Genomic DNA, 27,262 nt, shown 5'->3' with positions numbered 1-27,262 from the left:
TAGTCCTTTGAATATATGGTGGTTGCTTTGAAGTCTTTTTTACAACTAACATCTGGGGCCCCTTACAAGTACTTTTCTTTGCCTGCTTTTTTTATTCTGTATATGGGTTCCACTTTCTATTTCTTTGCATGTCTCATTTATTTTTCAATGAAAACTTGGCATTTTAAGGAATCTATTGTAAGCTCTTGCTGTTCTTAAGGAGATTTGATAAATTTTCGTGAAGTGTTTCATTTGCTACATGCTCTTAGGACAATTTTCAGACTTTAAATGGTGTTTAAAAATACTTCTCACCAGCTGTGGTGGTAAACCAGGTCCACAGAGTTCCTTGCATTGCCATTCCAGAAGTGGAACCTACTCTGATTTTTTAGGAATAATTTTTGGGTTATTTCCTTAGTGACTATTACAGGAATTACAATATGCATTTTAATTTATCAGTCATCTTTAGATTAATTTGGCAAAACAAACTCAACTATAGCTGTATTGCTTCCCCTCCGACTTTGTGTTGTCACACACATCTCACCTATATATGCTGTAATTCAATACAGTGTTAGAATAACTGACATATATAATGTCTTTTAATTAACAGAAGAAAAAATGTATTTATAGTCTTAGGAAAACTTACCCACAGGATGCCTGAGTGGCTCAGCTGGTTAAGTGTCTAACTCTTGATGTTGGCTGAGGTCATGATCTCACGATTCATGGGTTCAAACTCTGCATTGGGCTTGATGCTGACAGCACAGAGCCTGCTTTTTATTCTCTCTGTCCCTCTCCCTGCTTGCTCTCTATCTCTGTCTCTCAAAATGAATAAAAAGAAACTTACCTACATGTTTATCGTTCCCAATAGTCTTCATTTCTTCCAGTGGGTTTAAGTTAATGTCTGGTATCATTCCTTTCAGACTTGAGAATTTGAACACTTCTTTTAAGGTAGGTTGGCTAGCAATAAATTCTATCAATTGCCTGGGAATGCCATTATTTTGTGTCAATCTTGACAGTTTTACTGGATGTAGAATTCTTGGTTGACAGTTCCTTTTATTCCCATACCTCAACTATGTCACGGACTGCCCTCGTCTCTGACAGTCAAGAAACTCTACATGAATCATATTTTCTTGCTGCTTTCAAGAATTTCCCAAGAGTTTGACTATAGTGGAAACTGTCAGCAGTTATTTTTCCTCCCGACTCCATTATGCATGTTGGCATGGTTGATGCTGTCCCACAGATTTCAGTAGGACTCTTGCCTCTAATGAAATGGAGCCATCCCTCTCTTTTAGAAGTATTTACAGCTTTTTTTGTTTCCTGATTGCATATAATTTTTAAAACTTAGTTCAGTGGCTATTAGATCCAAATAGTCTTTCTTTTAGAAATAGTATTTAGGTTTTTCTGCATGCATAGGAGCATAAGAGATGACAAGAGTAAAAATAAGAATTCTTTTATATTCTTATTAGATTAGAAGGGAAAATGGGAGTGAAACAGTAGTGTTCCTCTTGAGGAACAGACAATGTTTATAAAACCTTAAGTGTAACCTTTAATGAAAAAGTCATATGCCTTATTAAAAAGCGGTCATTATGAGTGATGTGGAGATGGCTACATGTGCTTTGTTAAGAATGCCACATCTTTATCATACAGACTTCAAATCTTTTCAGCTACGCTTATGAGCATTTTTAAAAAATGGAACTACATCAACTAAAGCATGACCAATAAATATAATTAGTTTTTCATCAACACAATAAGGTAACAACAAAGATGAAAATACTTTACCTTATATAGTCCAAATACTAATGTTAATTTCCATTTACATATTTGTAGGCAAATGTGTAATTACCAAACAATGTATATAGCACAGAAACAAGAAAGTGTCATAAATCTAGTTATTTTGATAGGCTTTTCTAATACACATAATGATCAATTTATTATAAAAACCTACAGATACAATTAAAAAATACTTGATCAAAAAGTCTTTTAAAATATAATCAGAATAAAATGTGTAGAAAGAGACATTTCAAAGTCATAGCAGTTACTACTATTACAATATTTAATCATTTTTACAATAGGTCTGCTGTTTCATTCCAATTAAATTCATTCTTAGAACCATCACATTTCTTGCTGAATTTCAGTTAGAGCAAAAGCAAGTTGCTTAATTTTTTCTTCTATTGCTTTTTTGTTCTTGCATGTTTCCTGCAGAAGGTCACGCATTTCTTCTTCAACTTGATGAACCTAAATCAACATATAAATTTACCTTTTTTAAAGAACATATATTTTAAAAATGTATTCTGAAAGAAAAAGTCAAAACTTTACTTTTAAATTGTGGTATTCATTTAAGGCAAAGAGGTTAGTATAATGTAACTTGTTCAAATACTAATAGGGAAATCAATGTTTATACTGTAATACAAAGTACTTACATGGATATTGTCTATATGTCATGGGTTCTTGCGATAAGCACATGGGAATTTATTTTAACTCTATTTTTGAGCTTAGAAAAGTTGTAGAAGTTATACAGCTTCTCAGTAGCATATATGGACAGAAACCTAGTCTTTTGACTTAATCTTTCCACTGTCCTGTAGAACATATGAATGAGGAGTCCTGAGTTCAACTAAAACATCAGTTCCTTACGGACTTTTAAAACTGTAATAACCTCCCTTCCTAAAGAAATGCTATAATCTAGTCTACCTCATTTCTAAAATTACTGTTGGTTATAAATTACCATCTTTTTGAAAGAGAATTTTATCATTTCTTCCTAACCTATATTCTCCTAGGATTCTCTGTATTTGCTACTATTAATTTCTGCTTGAAATTCTCTCTCCTATGATGCAACATTCCTGAGAGTACTAGCCATATGACCGTTCCTTTCTGTTTACCTTTCACTTCCTAATCTCTAATATAGATTTCCTAATGTTTTCCCTTAGAAATTAGTATTTCTCCTAATTTAAATGATCTTTTTTATGTCATAATTTACCATTTTTTCCATGATTATAACATTTAAGCTCTGGTGCCATTTCTCTAACTCTCAAACAGATACATCCCTTTGGTATTATTAAGTCTTACTGGCACTAGAGGTCCAATATCAAACTCATTATTTTCCCTTCAACTAAGGGCCTGATCTTATACTTTATTTCGTATTACCTGATGCACCCTTGTTAAACTTGGTAGATTTTAAAGAAAATTTCTGAAACATCTGTTGACCTGAAATAAAAGAACTACATTTTGAACAAGTTATACCTCCTTATTCATTATTTCAAAAGACCTTGTTGCTTCTTTCTTTGCACATAGACTCCTGAGGGTAATGCCACCTAATCACACGACTGTAATAATTATATGGAATCACTCTTTCCCAGTTACTGGTTTCTGAATCTCCAGTTGTACAGGTATCTCACTTTCTTACTGCCACTTCAAAATCAAGGAAAAATGGAAATTTAAAACCGTTCTACTAATCTAGTATGTCTCAAAGAGTGGACATATCAAACCAAACAGAGGTTACCTGTTGAGTTTTAAAAATACCTGGATCTAACTAAAATATGAGGCACTTAGGAAATGAAAGTCTCTGAGGGGGGAGCTCATGCATATGTATGACTAAAAAGTTCTAGGGGCATCTGGGTGGCTCAGTCAGTTTAATGTTCTACTCTTTAAAAACATTTGTTTTAAGTTTATTTATTTTTGAGAAGGAGAGAGAGAGAGAAACAGAGAGAGAGAGAGAGAGAATCCCAAGCAGGCTCTGTACTGTCAGCATGGAGCCCAATGTGGGGCTCAAGCTCAAAACTGTGAGATCATGACCTGAGCCGTAATCAAGAGTCGGCCACTTAACGGACTGAGCCACCTAGGTGCCTCTGTGTTCCACTCTTGATATCAGCTCAAGTGGTGATCCTGTGGCCTGCATCAGGCTCTGTGCTAGGCATGGAGACTGCTTGGGATTCTCTCTCTCCCTCTCTTTCTGCCCCATCTCAACTAGCAAGTGCTCACTCTCAAAATAAATAAGTTAAAAAAATAAACAAAAACCTCTATAGGGTGCTTCTGATGTTGCCTCTGATTTCATAACACCCAAAATTCCTTTGTCAATGATATTAAATATCACTCAAGACTATCAATGATGGTCTTAAACCTTAATTAACAAAATACTTTTTGAGAGACTTTTCTAAAAATAGTGATGGATTGTATTTAATTTATTCACATAATTACCCTGTCTATACATAACCTAAGGTACTTCCATATGAGACTAATTAGGGAATGTCAATTTTTATACAGAGATCAGGGAGCAGGTGCACATCGGAATCAAAGTTATAATTTTGGTTTCCTTAGAATTCTACAACTTGTCTAAGTATTACTAGCATTTTGGCCTGGCTGCATGATAGTTTTGGCAACTTTCTTCATATCTATTTGGTCATTAAATCATACTGCCTTTTCTCTTTATAATTCTCAAAGATATAATGTATTTAGCTATATCAATTTAATACTGATTATCAAAGTGAATTTTATTTATAGTACCTTTAAATTTGCAGAATCAATATATTTCTGCTTTTCATTTGCTAGTTGTTTTATTTCAGCTTGATGAGCTTCAACAATTGCATCAACTTGTTTTTTAAAGGCATCATCCATACTATGAAGCTTTTCCACCGCATCCCTTAAAAAAAAAGCACAAAAACCATTATCTTTGTTTATAAATATTAGGATTTATTTTCTTCTTAGATGGCAACTCTTTCATTTTTTAAAAAATGTTTACTTATTTTGAGAGAGAAAGAGAGCGAGCACACGACTATGTGCATGGGAGAGGGGCAGAGAGAGGGAGAGACAGAATCTCAAGCAGGCTCCACGCAGAGCCCAACATGGGGCTTGATCACACAAACCTTGAGATTATGATGTGAGCAGAGATCAGAGATCAAGAGTGGACGCTTAATCAACTGAGCCACCTAGGCGCCCCACCTTACATTCACATTTTAATGGAAGTATAACTGCATTATATAGAAGGTATCCTGGATATGGGTGCCTGGGTGGCGCAGTCAGAAAAGCCTTCGACTTTGTCTCACGTTATGAACTTGCAGTTCGTGGGTTCAAGCCCCGCATCAGGCTCTGTGCTGACAGCTCAGAGCCTGAAGCCTGCTTCAGATTCTCTGTTTCCCTCTCTCTCTCTCTCTCTGTTCCTTCCCTGCTTGTACTCTGTCTCTCGCTCTCTCTCAAAAATAAACAAACAAACAAACAAAAAAAGAAGATATCCTGGGTAATAAAAGATGTAAGTAGTTCATCCAGTGGAATCTATTAGTAACAGAACAGGGTAGGAAAACATCAATGAAAATTTGTTACACTTTCATCCTGTAAAAGTACTTTGGTTCTCATTTAGTCTGAGTTTCAGCTTATGATTTATAACCACATTCATAGATAACAACTATCAGTTTTTTTCCTCCATGTGTTTGTAGTGTGACAATAATTTGAGAAGTGTACATTATAGGCAGATTTAGGTTTATGAACATGTAGATCTGACTTCTCTATGCTAATGTTTAACAGATAACGCTCTATGTTAGGAAACACATTAAACAGTACTGAATTCACAAAATTTTAGTGCTAAAAGTTACTTAGAGGCAAAAAAACCCATTCCTTTATATTAAATATGAATAAGTTTTATTAAAAAACTTAAGTCCATAATGAACATGTTTTCTGCTTTTGGCATAGCCCATAGTAATAGTGGACTGAACACTGGGTCCAGGAATCAAGTCTTTCTTACGATGCCTGATGCAAGCAACCCTTAGTAGCCATATAACTTAAGGGCAAGTCACACACTCTGCTTTTAAGGTTTTTTTTTTTTTATTGTTTATTTATTTTTGAGACAGAGAGAGACAGAGCATGAGTGGGGGAGGGGCAGAAAAAGAGGGAGACACAGAATCTGAAACAGGCTCAAGGCTCTTAGCTGTCTGCACAGAACCTGATGCGGGGCTCGAACCCATGAACCGCGAGATCATGACCTGAGCCGGTCAGATACTTAACCGACTGAGCCACCCGGGCGCCCCAGCCNCAGAGAGAGACAGAGCATGAGTGGGGGAGGGGCAGAAAGAGAGGGAGACACAGAATCTGAAACAGGCTCAAGGCTCTTAGCTGTCTGCATAGAACCTGATGCGGGGCTCGAACCCATGAACCGCGAGATCATGACCTGAGCCAGTCAGATACTTAACCGACTGAGCCACCCAGGCGCCCCAGCTTTTAAGTTTTTCAACTGTAGAAATAGGATAATCCTACCTGTTCTGCCAACCTCACAGATTTATTACTGGTTTCAAAATATATGAAAAAAACCCAATTATGTATTTTTTAAAAAGTTTATTTCTTTCAGTGATCTCTACATCCAATATGGGGCTTGAACCCATGATCCCAAGATCACGAGTCACCTGTTCTTCTGACTGAGCCAGCCAGGCACCCCAATCAATTTATGTATTATAAAAGACTGTATAAATAGAATGTTTTTATTAAAATTCTATTAAGTTAAAAGTCTTCTTTCTTATATGCTAATCTTAGTCTATAATGCACAAAAGCATTAATGTATAAAATCAGGCCTTTACTGTTTTGCTATTAACAAGATGACAAACAATGCGATATAAGAGATTTTGAAAACGTCAGGCTTTATGATTTATACTAAGTTTAGGAACTGCTATTTATAGGAAATGATTATTTCTTTTAGGATATTAAAGACTCTCAATTTTAACAGGCAGGAAAGAACAGGTTACCAGCCAACATCCCTGTATTAGTGCTGGTTGAAATCAAAGTGGAACAGGGTCCATTAGAAGACAAACAAGACACTGTACTATCAATCAAAACGTTTTCCACTTATACTGACTTAAGAAATCGAATTCCAAGTTCTATTAGACTTGATATAATGGGAACTGACCTCTACATGAGATTTTGCTGTTATCCATAACACTCTTTAATCTTGAGAAGACAACTGATCATTAAACTGTTACCTATTTTTCAAGGCAGCCAACTTTATAAATTCTTTTAAGAAGTCTAGTTACATAGTTTACAAGGTAAAATCTTCATTTCCTCTATGGTATTTTATAAAGTCTAACAGTGATGGCACCCAGATATACATTTTCTTCCCCTTCTTTCCAATTAGCTTGCATCCTCAGTTTGCGCAGGCCAACTACTGAAATCTGCTCCAGTTTCTCCAGCTCACTGCCTCTCGTAGTTAGGGGACTTCCTCTTCTAAACTTCACATATAATAGCCAAAAATATCACTAGATATTTCCTTCAGTTTGAAAATAATCACAGTAATAAAAACAAAATATTCACAGAGTAATTACTACTATGTGTCAGGCACTTAGTACTAAATAACTCATATAAGCCATATATATACATAATTACACACACAAAATTTAAACCTCACATCAAGCATTTAAGATAGGAACTATGATTATCTTCATTTTATAGACAGAATGAAAATAAAGCACTTGCTGAATAACTATGTCGAACATATTTTTAGTCCTTTTTTTCTTTCCTGCTTTTTACATATCTTACCCATCCCAATTCACTGTTTATGCCAAAAGATCTCCCACATATTTTAGCACTTACTTTTGTAGTTCCATACTTTTGTCTCTTTCTGCTTTAAGTTTCCTTTCCTTGTCTTCAAATTTTTCTTTTACTTCTTTTACTTGCATTTCCAGATGACTTAGAAGCTCTCCTTTATCATGCCATTTCTGATTAAGGGTACTAATACAAAAAGAAATAATTTAAAAAACAAAATTGGTTATATGAAATCATTAAGACACATTTTATTTCTCAACAGGAAACACTATATAATACCTATAAGCTTTTCTAATTTCTTCAAGTTCTAATTCCTTTATTTTCAACTGCTGTTTTAGTTTTTCTTTTCTTTCATTGTGTCTTTCCAGTTTTTCAATTATGTCATCCAGTTGTGAAGATTTTTCATCAAGTTGTTCTTGACTACATTTTTGTATTTCAATGATCTTTTCTTGTAATATTTTGATTTGTTCTTCTTTTTCTTGCAAACACTTCAAGAAAAAAAATCAGCACTTTATTTTTATTAACCCAAATGCCTCATTTCCTAATTGGATTTAATTTGGTTTAAAATATTCTAAAAACTACAGATTAAAGCATAAACTGTTTACTGAGTGCTTTTGAAAAGATTTACAGGACATTTTTTAATAAAAATCAGTAAGAAACATCACTACTACTTTGTTTTCAGTGCTATTAAGAAAGATAAAATTCTAGGGGCACCTGGGTGGTTAAGTTGCTTAAGTGTATGACTTCAGCTCAGGTGGTTTATGGGTTCGAGCCCCACGTCAGGCCCTGTGCTGACAGCTCGGAACCTGGAGCCTGCTTCAGATTCTATGTCTCCCTCTTTCCACCCTCCCCCCCCCTTCACTTGCACTCTCTCTCAAAAATAAAAAAACATTAAAAAATTTGTAAAAAAAAGAAATAAAATTCTTATCCCCTTTACACTTTTTATTTAAGGAAGTTAGCAATTAGCAATCATAAAGGGAGAAGGAAAAGCAGCACAATAAAAAATTTCAATTACATTTGAAAAAATATTTTAATGATAGAAACAAAGAAAATTCTAATTGGATGACAAATACAGCAAAGATTGACATGCACAGGGCATGTGTGGCACAAATTAAGTTGCTATTTCTACTATACTCAACAGAAGTGCTTTCTGCATCAGGATGACCAAATAAATGCTTTACTTCAAAACAAAGCATGATTTTATCACTATTAAAATGTCACATAAAGACAGGGTTTATATCTCCCCAAACTTTTTATTCTATCTTCTAGACCATGAGCCAGACTTTATCCTGTCTGCATACTACAAATCAGAGGATAAAGAAAGATCAAAACCACCTTAGGCAGTGCTAAATGTCTGCAGGCATTAGACTTCAGGTAGGTGATTTATTCCAATGACTATTTCTTTGCTTTGTGGGGGCATGCCTGCATGTCTGAACAGTCTGCTATACACCAACCACTGACATCAGTCTCTGCGAGTGAGAAAAGATGAACTTGGTAGTTCTTATTTTTACCCTCTTTACTCTGCCCCGCCCACCTTGCCTTTTTTCATTTTGGGAAGAAGATGGAGGCAAACAAATACTGGAAAAGGCCAATTTAAGTATGTACTCATAAGAATTATAAAGGATGCAGTTCAACTCCTCAGTGTGTTACATATCGAGAAATTCTAAGCAAAGATGTTGGGTAGTCTCCTAGTCTTGACCAGTCTTGAACATTTGTATAAAAGTCATGAATTGTTTATTTTGTCCCCATGACTCTGAAGCACTTAAGAGTGAGCAGACTTGACATATGTTATGGGAGTTCACAAAAGCTATAAAAGATTCTTATGAAATAACCCTATTAATAAGAAAGAATGATAAACACTGTAGCATCAGAGAGTACTATGACCCATATACACTGAAAAGTATCAAAATTATATATGGGGAGGAAACAGAATTTGAAAAAATTTCTGCTTCTGATTTCCATAGTTAGAAGCTAACTATAAAATCCATTTAATTGAAAATATCAAACTCCAAAACATCAAACATCATTATCAGGTTCATTTGCCTTTTGCAGAGATTTGTTTTCTCGATATGAACTTTCAATATGAGCCCCTAATTTCTCATGATTTGGGGCTAGAGAAAACCCCAAGAAAACATGATCAGTGACAAACTTTAAAAGACCTTGAAGATTTCTACTTTATGAACATCTAAGTTAACAATGGATAAGGGTCATTATCTGTTTTAGATGAATTTACTGCTGAAAGAAATTATACCTAACTATCTCTCTCTGTTTCATGATTAGTGGGAAAGCACCATAATAATCATATATTTGAGGCTCATACAATGGTCTTTAAAGTAAATGTAATAAGCTGTGGGGGAAAAACGATGGGCTGAAAAATCTGAATTTTTAAAACCAAAAATTTAAAACTAAAACTCATCTGAATTTTGGCTCCACTGTATCATTCATTACTAGTCATTTCCTTCCTGCTCAGAGACTGACAAGAAGGCAGTAGTCTTCCGTGGAAGTAGCTTTGTCAAATCAACGTATTATGCCAAGGTATTATATTCTCTGCTTTGACTTGGTGAAATTTAGAAAGCAACACAAGTCTTTCTGTTTCATAGTTAGCTTAACTCAAAGGAAAATATGCTTGGCAAGATTTTTAAAACAAGAAAAAAGGCTTAATGCTAAAAAATTTCAATAATGTTCACTGCACCTTGGCAAGTATGACCCGATAGATTTCAAATTTTGGATATACTGAAACCAAATTTACATGGAGTGAACAATAATGTAATTGTTTAGGGTGATACAGTTCAGGCATTCATGGCCTAAAACTAGCTAAGGATATAGCAATATGATGACATATATTTATTTTCTGTACGAGATAAAGTTAAGTTCTCAAGGAGTTTCTTAAAGATGACTAAGAAAAAGAAAATTAAATCTTCGGCAGTTATCGCTACTCTGAAGAATGAGTTGTTAATTTTAATGGGTGATAATCTCGTTTAGAAGTTTTTTAAATACATTTTTCTCAGTTTTTACACTTAAAAAAAGTATTTATTTTGAGAGAGAGAGCGCTCGTGTGTGAGTGGAGGAGGGGCAGAAAGAGAGAGGGGGGAGAGAGAGAATTCTAAGTAGGCTCTGCACTGTTAGTGTGGAGCTCAACACAAGGTTCAATCTCACCAACGCAGAGATCCTGACCTGAGCTGAAATCAAGAGTTGGGACATTTAACCCATTAAGCCACCCAGGCACCCCCTCAGTTTTTACGTTAAGAGACAATCTCTAGAAGAAAATTTGTAAGATCAAAATTGATTCAGTGATCAAGATAACTTTCAAATTTTCACATAACATACTTTGAAACAAATAATCCTATCAGTATTCTTATGAAGATATCCATATTGGAGAAGAGGATACAAATGGTTTCCCCCAGGAACAAGCATAGTTTTAAAAACTATTTATACTTTTAAATATAGAAGAGTTGGGTTTTGTCACAATTTTGAGAATTTAGCAATATTAGAAGATCCTAAACAGTGCTCTAAAAGGATATTTTAAACATATAAAACATTAATTTTCTTAAGATTCCTAACCCTTTAATGACATTATTTTCAGTTATTTCACAGGACCAGAATAACATCCCATAAAATTTTGAGGTAAAAGTAATTTAAAGTTAATAAATAAAAGCCATGCAGTCCTCTTAAAAGGCAAAGGGCATAGATAATATAAGGAAACACAGGATACTCTGTCCCAAATTCCACAACAGTCGGGATTCACTGAGACAGATATTTATTGGATATTTTGATCCACAGATTTACAAATGTGCCACATGCTCTTTGCCCAAAATAAAGTATCAAACTTACAACTTTTAATTTTCCAATGGTTTCGGTTTGGTCTTCTATGATTTTGCACTTAATTTTTAATGCATCATTATCACGTTCATTTGCCTTTCTCAGAGACTCATTCTCTTTACATAAACTTTCAATTTGAGCCTCTAATTTCCCACGGTTTAAAGCCAGAGATGATCCTGAGAAATAAACATCATGAATAACAAATTTTAAAAGACCTTGGAGGATTTGTATCCTATGAATATCTAATATAACAATGTATAATATAGTAAATAAAAAGAAAAGCTGAATAAAAAAACCTAAATATATAAAGCATAGCATGAAAGGAAAGGGGAAGAGAACAAAAAGGCCTTTTATTTTATTTTATTTTATTATTTTTTTTAATATTTTTATTTATTTCTAGGAGAGAGAGAGAGAGAGAGACAGCGTGAGCAGGGGAGGGTCAGAGAGAGAGGAAGATACAGACTCTGAAACAGGCTCCAGGCTCTGAGCTGGCAGTCAGCACAGAGCCCGACGCGAGGCTCGAACCCACGAACCGCGAGATCATGACCGGAGTGAAAGTCGGACGCTTAACCGACTAAGCCACCCAGGCGCCCCTAAAGATTCTTATATGGAAGGGACAAATGAGCAATTCTCTGCTAAGATCAACATCTAAATATTCATAATTTGTAATCTCTGAAGAACATAAAACAATATCTATCTCTTGCTTTAGTGATTGATTGGAAAAGAAAAGAGACTAAGTAGATTTACCTACACCTAAAGTGGTTTTCATTCATATACTATTTGCACATTTCTCCATGCATAACAAAAGTGTTACCAAATTTTTGGGAAAAAACCTGAATACTATTCAAAAAATTTAAAATCACTGTGTAAGAATTATTTCAATGACTTAGTCAGTTGAAGCACTGTAAAAGTATACCTGATCAGAAAAGTAGCCAAATTATATTTGGAAGAAAACAAAAACAAAAAAACAGAAGACAAAACGAAAGCTGTAACTCCGTAACTACTGTAATAAACTATTTTACATCTCAGGCATTTCATTTGGCTGTTTGGCTGGCAAATGTCTACTTGTCCTTATATATAAAGCATCACCTTCTTTTTTGGTGTGTCTTAGAAGAATGAGCTATTTTCCCTTTGAAAACGTGAAAAACTTACCCTGTTGTGCCAGCTCATGCCCCCATACTTTTCTTTCTGTCCTTAAACCATAAATTAGTGACTCCTTGGCAGCTAGCTCAGAAACAAGCTGGATTTTTTCATGCTTGAGAAGTTCTATTTGAATACTCTTCTGCTTGTCATCTTCAATCAAGATTTCCAGGGTGTTGATTTGATTCTGTATATCCCCAAAAAACATCGAAAAAAAAAGCAAAGTATTATATTTAAGTGCTTCATTTTTTTACTTTTTGCATTTTATGAGAAAAATGTTATTTAACCAAAGTAAATCCTCCTACAGTTGACATTACAGAAGGTTTTCATTTTAAGATAAGTGTACGTCATAAAATAAAAAGTCAAATTTTAAGGGACTGTTCCTTTAAGAACTCTGAATTTTATTCTAATATCAGTATCTTGAAAGAGCAAAAACACATGTAATACTCAAAATTTCTCACTCAGCGTTTATGTCAATAACCTAAAGGTCACTTTCAGGAATTAAGTTCTCTTGGGTAAAATACCGCAAATGTTTAAACCTGAGGCAACAGCACTAGAAAGGTTAATTTAAAAATTACTATAGCTAGGTATATGTAAAGACTACCATGACCACCACAAAATTATCAGCAATTTGTGTGCTATTTCCCGAACTTCAACCATATGAGTATCACCATCACAATTTCTGCTGTATCACTGGACAACTTGAACCTACTTACTTAAGTACAATTCTTAAATTTACTTATTTTATTTAAATATTATTTCAGTGTAAGCAATACAATCTGTGAAATCATGGTTTAATCTCCTAGTTATATTACTTTTCTCATACACATCATATAATTAGCATTATTTAAAAGTTTGTAATACTGTTACTTCCTAAAATCATCACAATATACACTAGACTATGAAGGAAAAAATTAAAAGGGAAATATAAAGTTTCAATGTTTTACCTGTAAATTTGCTGCTGTTTCCTGTTTCAATTTTGAAACTTCTGCAAGTTTTGTTTTTTGCTCCTTCACCATACAGGTCAGATCTTTAATTAAAGAGGAAGATTCATTTTCTTTTCGTTGAGCCCAAACAAGAGCATGCTTGCTCTTTGCTAACTCAGTTGCAACATTTTCAAAACCATCTTTAACCTATATTTCAAAATTGCATTATAAATAGCAGTTCTCTAATATTTAGAAACTATTTGTTTCTGTGGCTGTGTTCTAATAAAACTTTATTTACAAAAACAAGCCTAGGGTCTTTAGTTTGTCAATCCCTGCTCTATAGAAACAGGAGAATTCAGGCTTCTCAATTCTTATTTCAGTGCTGTCTTTCCTTGACCGTGTATAATCTCACTTAGTTTTTGCAACAGCACTGAAGAGTAGCTATATTTTTGTGAAGAAACCAAGATTCTAAGAATTAAGTAATTTGCTTAAAATCATAGAGGCAATATGTAAATAGAGCTAGAATTCTAAAATGTAGTCCTCTCATCCAACCATATCTTGCTGATTCTGTTTTCAATAAAAAGCTAGATATAATCCTTACATCTTTATATCTTCTGGCTTCAACAGTTAAAGCAATACGGAATTCATTTTCTAAATCCATATAATGTTGGTTTAATGTATCGATTTTTTCTTGATATTCTTTTATATCTTGTTCATGCTTTCTTTCTTCTTTAGCTACTTCTTTAGCTAAGGCTTCCTGGAACTCAGCATCACTGAGAAACTCCCTTGTTTCAAGTTCTTTCCTGGAATAACAAATAAAAATCACAGGACATTATTCATCTGGAAAGAAAAACTTTAAAGAGTTTAAATGGTTAATAAGTATTCTGTATTCTCTGTTGTTAACTTAAAATCAGGTTCTCACTTACAGAAACAACCTGGCACAGGATGGTAGTTAGACGAAAACAAAAATTTTATTTGACTGTATATTCAGTGGTGATAGGAATAAAAGTCTATCTGTATCTTAACTGCACTGAGATAGTTCAGAATTATTTTATGCTTTCTAAAATTCTTCAGGTGCATTTGTAGAAGTTCTATTGCACTGTATATTCTTTGATATACAACTTTGACATGTAACTAATACAGTCTGACTGGTACTGGGATTGGTTAAGAGAAAAAAATCAGTTAAAGTGTGAAATTATTCACTGATTTTTTGACATATAGGGCAAGTTTTTAATTTAAATGTGAGTTAATTCTTTAGTGTTCTCCACTATTTTTCCTGAATAAGTCAAACCCGTGATACAAAATCCATTATTTCTAGTTCTGGTTTCTTTAGAACAAGAAGAGATATTTGTGAAGGAAACTAAGTACAAAATTTTAGATTTTTATACTGATTTCCCCCTAATCTTTTATAGTCATTCTGCCTCTGCATATGATGTTAATTTTCCCCAGAGCATTAACATTTAATTTATACATTAAAAATTTCATTTAAGTAAGGGCAAAACAAAAACAGGTTTGCAAACAAACACAATTAACTCATGGCAAATATACAATTAAACCGGTACGCTGAATATACATCGCAAATAAACAATTCAACCAGTAGATAGCTAGCTGCAAGTATTCAGGTTATTGTGGACTTGCACTCCACAGAGAAGGTTGGCAAACTACACGTGACAGACCAATTCTCTTGGACCAAGACTCTTTTTATTGGAAATAAGCCTTCCTTGGATCATAGCAATGCCCATTCATTTACATACTGTCTATGGCTACTTTCTTACTATAGAAATATAATTAGGTATGGCTAAAATATTTTCTATCTGGCCCTTCAAAGGAAAAGTTTGTTGACTCCTGCACTACAGAGGAATAAAGGCTATTGATTGATTTAACAGGTAGATACTTGGAGGTCAATTAAAATATCTTCTCTATTACAATGACTGACTTTTGGTTGGGCTTGGAAAAATGCAAAACAAGCTTAATTGTTAGAAGTTCTTACCTCAGTAGAGCCACCTATTTGTTTTTAAGCTATCAGTTCTCACTTTAAGACTGATTTTAATGCATAGATAAACATGTTATTTTCCATGAGCTAATTCTGTCAGGCTTTGCCACTGACCAATCAGTCTAGCTTCAGGTAAGGGAGCAGGTAGGGAGAAACCAAGAAGCTTCCTTTCTCTATTTTTAAATGTCATTATTTTCCTGATGTATTTTTCATTTACCTGTGTTCTTGTTCTTTCAATGCCAGAAGTTCATGAAGTTGTTGTACTTGTTCCTTTTCTTGATGAAGAGAAGTTCTAAGTAAACTTATTTCTCTATCAGCAGCAGCAGCCTTGAGCTCCACCTCTTGGATAAGTCGTATCTGAGTAAATATATACAATTACAGTGCTTAGATAATACTCGCTCTGCTTCTATTTAATGTCAGTTCCCCCAAAGAAAACCGCCTTCTAAATAATAGAATCTGGCGACTAAGTTGATTTTTTTCAATATTTATTAATGATGCTATGATCACAGAAAATATAATCTTAGAAGCATCAAACAGACTAGTATTAACTATTGCTTAATTAAATCACAAATCTCAATAATTTCTACTCAGAAGGCATGAAAATGAAATATCTTCAGGATCCTCAAAGAGACTTTTAAAACCTGGCTCCCAGAATATAAGCCTAATAACCTACAATATTTCCCCCAACTATTCTTAATACTGCATTGCGAGTGCTAGTCAGAAATAACTCCACGGGTGAAGGGGGCTCCTGGCTGGCTCAGTAAGTAGAGCATCTGACTCTTGATCATGGGGTTGCTAAGTCAAACCCCACAGTGGGTACAGAGATTACTTAAAAAATAAAATCTTTTTTTAAGTTCTATTTATTTATTTTGAGCATGAGAGAGATGCAGGGTGGAGGGGCAGAGAGAGCGAGGGAGAGAGAATCCCTAGCAGGCTCTGCACTGTCAGAGCCTGATGTGGGGCTTGTACCCATAAACCGTGAGATCATGACCTGAGACAAAATCAAGAGTCCAACACTTAACCGACTGAGCCACCTACGTGCCCAAAAATAAAATCTTAAAAAAAAAAAAAAGAAAGAACTCCACAGGAATTGTTATATTTAAATTAATTTTTACATACAGCCTAACATCTTTTAAGTTTACTCTATAACAATATCACTTGCTTCAAGATGAAAGCTATGAATTTGTGTTAATTCATATGACTGACAGATTAAAAGAGAAATACCTGTGCTGCTTGTTGTTGCCCTTTCTGCCTCTCCATTTTTTCTAATGCTTTTTCCAGGGTTCTTAAGTGTCTAATATGATCCTCTTGCTGATCTTTTGCTTTAATTAATTCAATACTTAGATTTTTTATTTCATTTTGAAGTTGGTGAACCATAATTTCGAGTTGTGCTTTGGAATTTTTCTCTTTATAAATAATTTCCTTTAACCTAAAGCAGAAATCGAATGTGGCTTTAAGTATATTATGCATATAAAAGGTTAAAAATTGCAGTTAATATTAAAGGTTACAGTACAGAGGAAGACTTGAAATAGGTTTCAAATTCTCATTAGGTAAAAATGGCTTAAAAACCTCTCTTCCATCCTGGAAACAAACACTGTGCCAAAAGGGAAAACATTCTACATAAATTAATGGAACTTAGTCGTGCATGAACTTTACCATTCAACAGCAAAACTTTACTAACCACCTAATTGGTTTTAGACATTATGCTAGTTATGGGCTTAAAAGCAAGCTAGATGGATTAAGATACAGCCTGTGCCTTCAAAGAGTTCAACATCTAGAAGAGGAAGGAGACATGGACATGGTTACAAAGCTGTCAGAGAGAAATGATATACAGATACCTGGAAGTCAACTTTGACTTCCCTGTATCTTCCCCAGACACAAAGTACTGATCCCAGGTTTGTAACAGTTAGAGCCCTTTGACTGTGATTGAAAATTCTTAACTACTCGAAGTTAAAAGGAAGGATCTGTTGACCTATATAACCATTCAGAGGATGGAGTGCACTATTCTGAGGGACCACTGAAACCAAGGCCTTGAAGACCACAAGGGCTCTCTATTTGTGATTCTCTACAGGCTGGTTTCTGCTTTCCTAATGTAGGCTTCCTTGTAAAGTATGAAGGAGAGAAGGAGATGCGCTCACATCCCAACAGCTATGAGGACCAAATAGAAAAGATTATCTTTTTCTAGTTCAACTTAGAAGAGTTCTAGGAAAGGTCTGATTAGTCCAATTTGGTTCATATGCCCATTGTATGCACCAATCACTGTGGCCATGGACTAAGGCATTACGTTCACTCAGCTGGGGTCAGATGTTCATCTCCTGACCAGTATTACAGGCAGAGAGGCGAATGATGAAAGGATACAAGTCTGATGTTTGAAAATGGGACAACTGAGGCATCTGGGTGGCTCAGTTGGTTGAGTGTCCTCTGATTCTTGGTTTTAGCTCCAGTCATGATCTCACGTTTTTGTGAGTTCAAGCCCCTCATCAGGCTCTGTGCTGACAGTGTGGAGTCTGCTTGGGATTCTCTCTCCCCAGACTCCACTCTCTTTCTGCCCTTCCCTGACTTGCGCGGTCTCTCTCAAAATAAACAAACTTAAAGTTCTTTTTTAAAAAGAAAATGGGACAACAAACAGCAAAGACACAGCCTCATGAAGAAATTACTGAGTTAGGCAGCCACTCCTATATGTAGCTACTATAATTTTCAGCCGTAATTGAAAAAAGTACATATATCCATCAGGTTCTATACTAGTAATTTCTCCAATTCTTATCCTTATCATCTCTCCTCTTACCTTTGAGAGTAGTCTCCAAACTGGACTCTCAACTCCAGTTTGGTATACTATCTGAAAGACTATTGGCCTTTATTCTGTAGACTACCATATTTGGTGAATAGGGCAGAGCAGCTACAGATCAGTACAATCAGAACAATTATCTAAGTAAGAGATAAGGACCTGAACTAAGGTGACAGTTTGAGAATAAAGAAGAGATAGTTCAACATCTTTTAACAAGTAGAATAAATAAGATATCAATACCAACTGGTTGTGGGATATGAGAACAAGAAAGAAGGAAAAAAGAAAAAAAAAAAAGATTCCTAAATTGCTAGCTTTGGTGGCTGACTGGGTGGGACACCATTTATTAGAAGAGAGAATATAAAAGAAGGGAGCAGAATAAGTCTGCTTATGGAGATGCTGATTTAAGACACTTATGAGGAATGTACACAAGGTATTTCTTATAGATAAATAGATGCTCAGATCTGTTGTTCATCAAGGAGATCTGGAGGGCATATAAAGATTTGGGAATTTATAGCTTAGGTATTAAAAGCATACTAGAGAAGATTCAGTTTTTGAAATAATGTATACTCATAGCATGGCACCTAGATGCTAGACTCTATTAGGGATGAGGAATGCAGAATTCTTACCAAGTCCTTTAAGGGGTTATGAAAATGTGTGAGGATCTAATGCCAAATTAATATTTGAGGTATAAATAAAAGTCAAATTAGAAATGATGATAGCTGAATGTTTAAGAAAACAATGAATACATAACATGGTAAACATGAACAACAATGGAGAGGTTAAGCAAGGATAAAGATGAAGTGTGCCCAAAGGCTTTCCATTTAAATGGAAGCTGGCTAGCAGCCCCAGACACTGCTTCCTCAAATATCCCACTAAATAATACCTACAATACAGAATAAAGCAAACATTCATACACATACAACTAAAAACAAGAGAAAACATAATGTCAAAATCTGGGAGAAATTTTAATTATAAAAAAAACAAAATTAAATTAAAATAAAAATCACCAAACTCTCGGGCTGTGCCTCATAAAACTATAACTTTCTGGGAGGTGGGGGGAAGAAGATATATCCTCTCTTCCATGACTCAGGGTCCTAGGGACTCTATAAATCTACCATTGCACTCTGTTAGCTAAGTATGTATATACCTAATGCAAACAAGAGTGCTGTTTTTCTGAGGTAGTCATAGATTGTTAATTTATCCATTCTGTTCCTTTACCCCTATCCAGCATCTTCTTATATCAAAGATAGCATTTCCCAAAACAAATAAGACAGGGAGTTGGTGGCTGGTGGTAGAAGGACTAGTAATAGTATAATGCATCATATGTAAATAACTGAGGGGTTCTCAGAGAACTCATGATCGGTATTATAATTTTCCTTATAATCCATGGGTACAAAGTATGAGAGAAATAGGTCGTGGCGAATAGGAAATAACACACAAGTATCATAAAATTTTACTAGTTAAATGCATAAAAGAACCTGGGAATTAGGCTAGGAGCTGTGTACATCAACTTAACTGATCTATTAAGATCACAGAAGGGAATTTATCCACTGTACAGATAGGAAATGGAACAGAGAACAACTTCCCAAATGCTATTTGTTGGCAAATACTAAATCTCTAAACAGTGTGCTCATTCAAGGATAAGACATGAAAATCAACAAGAACTCTATGGAAAAAAGTCTTGTAACCGTTTGAGGAAAAGTATAACGTTACAAATAATTACCTACAGGAAAGAGAAGATAAAAGTTACTGTAATTTCAGAAAACTGGTATCCTTACAGAATGGAATTAAGACAAACCTGCATTAAAGAATACGTACAGGAAAAAAAAAACAGATAAAATGGGAAATGGATAAGATAAAAACCCAGAAATGCCAGAATTAAGAAACCTCAGCTATCTGGTATCAAATCCCACCAGAAGAGAATATGCAGAGACCAAATATGACCTAGAAAGCTGAAAGAAAGTTCGCCAGTCCCTATCCTTCACAGAAACCAACACGGTACAGAAAAAAATTGCCAATCCCTGTTCTTGCTCTTCTTCACTTATATTTACTTATCTAACACTTCCCAGCTTGAGGGGAGCAGCTTGATGGTACAAGGAAGTGTACCCTGAATCCTTCATTTACATAAAAAACTTATAAAACATTAAATCTTTAAATAAATTTAATGCTTTAAATAAACTGCAGTTTACACTACAGCTGGTGTAAACTGAGGCACTCCAGTTCCAAGTTAGGGTTACAGTTGTTTCCCTTACCTATCTGTGGTGAGCAGAGCCAGGGTATGGAAACCTTTTTTCTCCTTTACATGTTTGTGCAATTCATCAATATAATTCCTAAGTTTCTTTTCAGCTTGTTCAGCTTTCCATCTCTTCTCTCTCTCTTGGTCGAGTTGTTGAAGAAGTGTCTGAAAGAAAATAATAGAGTTATATGAACCTGGAAAAGTTACCTACTAATCTTTCACTGCCTCAATTTTATCATTTGTAATATAGAAATAATAGTTATCTAATTCAAAGGGCTGTGGTAAGAATTAAACAAACTAATGGAAGTACTATATAGAACAGTGCACACAGTGCCGCTTAATAAATGTTAGCTGCTATTATTATTGTCCTAGTGATTATTATTTTCCAACATTAAAGCCTCTATACTTGAGAATTCAGGGGGAGGAAACCAATGGCATGAAAGGTGTGATGCAGTTTAAAAAGCAATTATTGTACTGGAGCAACAGTGCACATTACAACTGAAAGTATAATTAGCATTTCACAAGTAAAGGAAGATCAAGTTGGTTAAAAATATAAATCAATGTGTTCTAAAAATTTTTAATAACATGAGAAAAACGAAGGCAAATACTGTAGAATATTTAAATTCCTGAAGGCCTCTTTTTCTTTTTAAGTTAAGCTCCCTGCCCAACAAGGGGCTTAAACTCACGACCCCGAGATCAATAGTTGCACACTCTACCAGATGCCCTGCTTAAAGGTCTCTTAATCTGGGATCCATGCATCCCAAACTGGGTTTCAGCAGTATGCATGAAAACCTTGAAATTATACACACTTCTGGAGTGTGTATAAAATTAGAGTTCTCTGAGAAGACCCATAAATTTCCTTAGAAATTTAAAAGGGTCTGAGACCGAAAAGTTAGGAACCATTGTTTTAAGAAATAAGAATTTGAAAATTTTGATGTTTTTTTCCTCCACCAGCATATAACAAATGATTTCACTAAACTCTGACTTCAGATGAATGTGTGATTTTCATTCCTTTACAACTTACAAAAATATTATACAAAATCTGCAAATCAGGAAGGGAAAAATAACCAAAACCATCACCTCAATATAATTATATGCAATGTTTTTTTGCTCATAAAGACACGCATTATTTTACTAGGACTAATTTTACATTTAAAACTAGGATTCATTTTTTCTTAATTTCTTACACCATACCCGGTAAGTGTTGTCTTCTAAGCAACTATTGTCTACTTTAATGAGTTCCTTCTTCTGTTCTTCTGATTCTTCTAATATATTACAGTTTGCTAAAGATGATCTTACATATAAGTCTTTAAAGAAAGGTTGTTTCATTTTACGATTACAACTGCAAAGAAAAAAAGCATAGGTAATAACTCAAAGAAATGTATGGTATCTATACTAATTTTCACAACTTAGGTAATGATAACCTATCAGAGAAAGGGATCCTTTTGTATACATTTATATACATGTACTGACCAAATCTGAGGCAAGACTGAAAAGTCAAATCTCTGACATTAGAAAAGTAAGAAATATCACTCTAAGACAGCTTTAAAGGAACAAGCCAACAGCATTAAGTTCTATCTGTGTGCCTTCTTCAAATTTCTAATACTAAAACAATTACCTCATAAAAGTGTTGTTTTTGTTGTGGTGCTTAATAGTCTGAATAGTTCTAGAATAGTATGGGATTTTTGATCTTCGAGGAATTCTTCTATTAAATTCTTTTCTGTTTCCATATTCGCTTTCAGAAGTCATATCTGTATCTCTTTTTGGTCTGAGATCTTTCTCGGGTACATTATCTCTTAAAGACTCAGAAGTCTAGAATAAAAGAACCAACAAAGTTGGTTAAAAGTTCAACTCAGTTAAAAACACTTAAATGTGATTATTTCCTGAAACATTATGACTTTTTACAAGATTAAGGATTTATAAACTAGGTATGTTTAGAATTAAAGACAGGAAATTCAGCTTCTGGTATGGACAAGTAAGTTCCTACAAGGTTGATTCTCAAGACAGCAATCAAACTCTAGGAAAAATATAACCAAACAGCAAACAAAAACTAGTTGGATGCCCTGGAAAGGAACAAAAGCTGGTTTATTCTAGAGCAGAGTTGACACTTAGAAAAATGACCAGAATAGGGTGTTTCTGTTTTTATGTTTTTTTTCACTTGAGAGCTTAACATAATCAGCAGTATGTAGGAATCTGAAATCTCAGGTAGAAAAATCATAAACCTTTAAGCCTAGAGAATCACAGGCCAGGGGCGCCTGGGTGGCTCAGTGGGTTAAATGTCCGACTTCGGCTCAGGTCATGATCTCACGGTTAGTGGGTCTGAGACCTGCGTCGGGCTTTCTGCTGACAGCTAGCTCAGAGCTTGGAGCCTGTCTTCGGATTCTGTAACTCCCTCTCTCTCTGACCCTCCCCTGCTCACACTGTCTCTATCTCTCAAAAATAAAGAAAACATTAAAAAAAAATTAAAAAAATAAAAAAGAATCACAGGCCAGTACAGACTGCACGAAGCCAGTACAGCATAAGAAAAAATAAACTGCTACCCAAGAGACAAATTTATAGTTCAAGTGAAAGCAAGTTAAATGTTTCTGCATCTAAAGTATCATTCTTTGGAGGGCTATCATAGCATCTGAGGACTCCACAATATAACATTCACAATGTCCAGGAAAAAATCCAAAATTATTCACCCTAAGAAGAACCAACAAAATATGACCTATTCTCAAGGAAAACACAATCAATGAAGACCTAACTTGAGAGGACTCAAATATTCAAATGAGCAGAAAACAACAGACTATTACTTGGCCATAAAAAAGAATGGAATATTGCCATTTGTGACAATATGGATGGACCTAGGGTATTTCGCTAAATGAAATTAGTCAGAGAAAGACAACACCATATGATTTCACCCATATGCAAATCTAAAAACCAAAACAAACAAACATATAAAAAAATCATAAAGTGACCCATAAATACAGAGAACAAACTGGTGGTTTCCATAGTGGAGGGGATTGAGGGACAGGAGAAATGAGTGAAAGAGATTGGAAGGTAAAGGTTTCTAGTTGTGGAATTAATAAATCAGCATAGGGAATACAGTCGATGGTACTGTAGTAGCATGGTATGATGACAGATGGTAGCTACAACTGTGGTGAGCATAATATACAGAGTTGTTGAATCGCTATGTTGTACACCTGAAACTATGCAACACTGTGTGCCAACTATACCTCAATAAAAAAAGGTGATTATAATTGAGCTCAGTGATATAAAATATGCTTTTCATGAATGAAGAGAAAATTCAGGGACACCTGGGTGGCTCAGTTAAGTGTCCGACCTCGGCTCAGGTCTTGAGCTCATGGTTTGTGAGTTCGAGCTCCGCATCAGGTTCTGTGCTGGAGCTCAGAGCTTGGAGCCAGTTTCAGATTGTGTCTCCCTCTCTCTCTCTGCCTCTCCCCCGCTCATGCTCTGTCTCTGTCTCAAAAATAATAAAAACTATAAAAAAAAGAAAAAGAAAATTCAGCAGAGAGACAGAAATTACAAAAATATGGAAATTCTACAGCTGAACTAAATATACATCTGAACTAAAAATTGGCTGGGCTTAAGAAGAGAATGAGGTGATGAAAGAATAAATGACCTTAAGGATAGTGGAGTGAAAATTATTTAATATGAATATAGAGAAAAAAAGCTGAAAAGACGGTAAAGTCTTCTGAAGCTGTGGGACAGTATCAAAAAGTCTAAGTGGAATCTGAGAAAAGGGAAAATGGGACAGAAAAATATTCGAAATGATGTCCAAAAATTTCCCAAATTGGGTGAAGACTAATTTACAGATTTAAAACACTCAGAGAAACCTTAAGCACGATAAACATGAAGAAAAGTAGCCTTAAGCACACTGTAGCCAAACTGGTGACAACCTAAACTAAAGGGAAATTCTTGAAACCATCCAAAATGAAAGGACACATTACATACAGGAAATCAAGGATCCGAATTAATGCTAACTTTGCATTAAAAACTGTGGAGGCCAGGAAGAAAAGAGCTGTCAACTTAGAATTCTATATTCAGCAAAAAATGTCCTTCAAAGAGGCAAAATGAAGAGAATTTGTTGTTCTCAGATGTCCACTACAAGATTTGTTACAGGAAGTTCAGGCCGAGAGTTCTGGCTGAAAGAAAATAATACTACAAGGAAACGAAAATCTTCAGAAAGAAATAGAGTATGCTATGACTCATATACAGATAAATACAAGAAACATTTAAATATTTTTTACTCTTAATTCCTTTAAAGCAAAAACTAAAATGTTGTCTTCTAGAGTTTATAATGCATCCAAATGAAATACAAATGGCAATTCTAACAAAGTGTCATAGATGCAAGAGTTCTACATTTTACACAAAATTATACAGTATTAATTCTAAGTATACTTTGAAAAGTCTATTTTTAGAGCCGCCACACACACTATGTGTGACTAAAGTATGACTAAAGAACCAAATACAAATTAAGATTGAATTATAAAAAATACATAGCAAGGGCACCTGGATGGCTCAGTCAGTTAAGCATCCAACTCTTGATTTCGGCTCAGGTCGTGATCTCGTAGCTTGAGCTCGAGCCCCACCATCGGGCTCCATGCTGACAGTGCAGAGCCTGCTTGGGACTCTCTCTTTCCCTGCCCCCTCTCTCTGCCCTCCCCTGCCCCTGGTCTCTGTGTCTCTCAAAATAAATAAACAAACTTAAAAAAAACCCCAGAAAGTAGAAAAGGTAGAAAAATTAATAAAAAAGAAGTGAGCAGAAAGCAAACAATGGAATGGTGTACCTAAATCCAACTTCAGTGATTACACTGAATTTTAATGGACTATGGACTCTTCAAAAAAAGTGATAGCCAGGCTGAATTAAAAAAGAAGATCCACCTATATAGAAGACTCACTTCAATATAAAGATACCATCACATCAGGTAAGATGGCTATAAGCAAAACCACAGATAATAACTTGGTGAGGTCAAAGGTTATACACATAGTTACTATGTGACCTACAATTCCACTATTAGATATACAGCAAAAAGAAATGAAAATGTATGTCCACCCAAAAGTTTAAATGTGAATGTTCACAGAAGCATTAGTCATAATAGTCAAAAAGTGGAAATTACCCAAAATAACCAAAAGAATGGATAAAATGTGGTATATTCACACAATAGATTAGCTGACAATAAAAAAAATGAAGTACTGATACATGCTACAAAATGGATAAAACCTGAAAACATTACACTAAGTAAAAAAAATACAGTCACAAAAGGCCACATATTGTATGACTCTATTTACATAAAATTTCCAAAAAAGGCAAATCCAGAGAAAAATAAAATTTACTAGTGGCTACCTAGGGCAGGAGGGAAATGGTAGTGACTGTTAATGTGTACAAACAATTGAATTGCACAGTAAGTGAATTATAACTCAATAAATTCCCTATTAAAAACTAATAGAAAACGTTTTATCACATAAATTACAAGCATAAGAAGGCTGAAATGGTTATATTAATATCACAGAAAACAGACTTAAGAATACTTCAAGAGACAAAGAGGAACATTTCATCAGGAAGACAAAGGACTTGTAAAACATGTATGTGCTTAATATCAGAGCTTCAAATATAAGCAAATATTGAAGAGAATTAAAGAAACAGACCAATCCACACTCTTAGATGGAGATCTTAACATCTTGCATAAAAGTGATAGACCAGACAAGAAATAAATTTTTAGAAAATAACTATCAGCAACTTATAGAACTAGACAAAAAAAAAATCAGTAATGATATGAGTCATCTGAAAATACTATTAGCCATTCTGACTTAACAAGTTTATAATACACATTTTGTTTAAGTGCACAAAGAATATCCAACAACATAGACCATATGCTGCGCTATAAAATAAGTCTCAGTAAATTTAAAAAGAGTAAAATTATCCAGAATGTTCTCTGACAAAATGGAAGGAAATTAGAAGTTAGTAACAATAACATGTCTAGGAACCACAAATATTTGAAAAATAAACAAGAGAGTTCTAAATAATCCTTGACTAATGAAATCACAAGAGAAATTAGAAAATATTTCTAGCTAAACGATGAAAACAGATACCTAAAAATTAGTGAAATGTAACTAATGCAATGCTCAAAAATTTATATTGCTTTAGATGTTTAATTAATTTAATTAGAAGACTGGTGTAAAATCAGTAATCTAAGAACTTACATTAAGAATCTAAAAAACAGGGAGTTAAGATAGTGGAGCAGTAAAGGGACTCTGGACTTGTCCTTCAAACACAGCTACATCAACATTAAACCATTCTGAACATCTAGGAAATTGATCTAAGGATTAACAGAACAATCTACATAATTTGAGGGAGAGAACGTGGCAGGTGCGTACAGCAGAGAAGTGAAATGAGGGAGAGAAGAGCTGAGGTGCAGCAGAGGGGAGGTAGCCGTTTTCACAGAGAGGAGAAAGACACAAGGTGAGAGAGAGGAGTGCATTGAGTTTGTGCAAGAAAGCACTCCCCCTGAAAGCATCTAGAGAGAGTGAAAACATGCCCAGGGGCCTGCACAAGAAGACTGTTGTCCAACAGCAACGACAAAGCACAAAGGAGAAGGTTATCAATACTACCAGTTTTTGATGAACAGCGGTAGAGTCGGAAGTTTCAGAGATCAGCCCGTATGGCGCTCTGGCAAAGAAGCAGGGCAGAGCCCCAGGAGCAGGCGGCGGTGTCCGAGGATCCCCTGGGTCAACTGGGGAGAAGCAGTTCCCCTGCCTGGAGTGTATTTGGTAGAGGTGATAAGCCCTCTCCCAGGCAAAAGACCCAGTGGGTGCCGTCAAGCTACCACATTCACCCGTATAGGAACAAAGATGCCAGCTGAGGGCAGCAA

General features: G+C 34.9%; 1 protein-coding gene across 3 annotated transcripts in view; it reads right to left on the bottom strand.

The window, feature by feature from the left end:
* Positions 1–1,681: 1,681 nt before the first annotated feature.
* Positions 1,682–27,262, bottom strand: part of LRRCC1 (leucine rich repeat and coiled-coil centrosomal protein 1) — a 40,664-nt gene continuing 15,083 nt past the window's right edge. For 2 of the 3 annotated variants that reach the window (XM_077771310.1, XM_077771312.1), the window contains 13 exons: positions 22,006–22,199; positions 21,582–21,729; positions 20,404–20,552; positions 16,591–16,795; positions 15,584–15,723; positions 13,975–14,176; positions 13,395–13,580; positions 12,460–12,634; positions 11,320–11,483; positions 7,768–7,976; positions 7,537–7,674; positions 4,474–4,609; positions 1,682–2,211 (listed from right to left, as the gene is read on the bottom strand). In XM_077771310.1, the coding sequence (XP_077627436.1) occupies positions 2,089–2,211; positions 4,474–4,609; positions 7,537–7,674; positions 7,768–7,976; positions 11,320–11,483; positions 12,460–12,634; positions 13,395–13,580; positions 13,975–14,176; positions 15,584–15,723; positions 16,591–16,795; positions 20,404–20,552; positions 21,582–21,729; positions 22,006–22,199 (2,169 nt within the window). In that variant the 3' untranslated portion in view covers positions 1,682–2,088. The remainder of the gene's footprint in view (positions 2,212–4,473; positions 4,610–7,536; positions 7,675–7,767; positions 7,977–11,319; positions 11,484–12,459; positions 12,635–13,394; positions 13,581–13,974; positions 14,177–15,583; positions 15,724–16,590; positions 16,796–20,403; positions 20,553–21,581; positions 21,730–22,005; positions 22,200–27,262) is intronic. The other variant, XM_077771311.1, reaches the window with a different exon arrangement.

Source organism: Crocuta crocuta, unplaced genomic scaffold (assembly GCF_008692635.1).
Source record: "Crocuta crocuta isolate KB4526 unplaced genomic scaffold, BGI_CrCroc_1.0 scaffold235, whole genome shotgun sequence".
Taxonomy (NCBI): Eukaryota; Metazoa; Chordata; class Mammalia; order Carnivora; family Hyaenidae; genus Crocuta; species Crocuta crocuta.
Note: the sequence above shows the minus strand (reverse complement) of the source record. Positions and strands in the feature narration are given on the sequence as shown.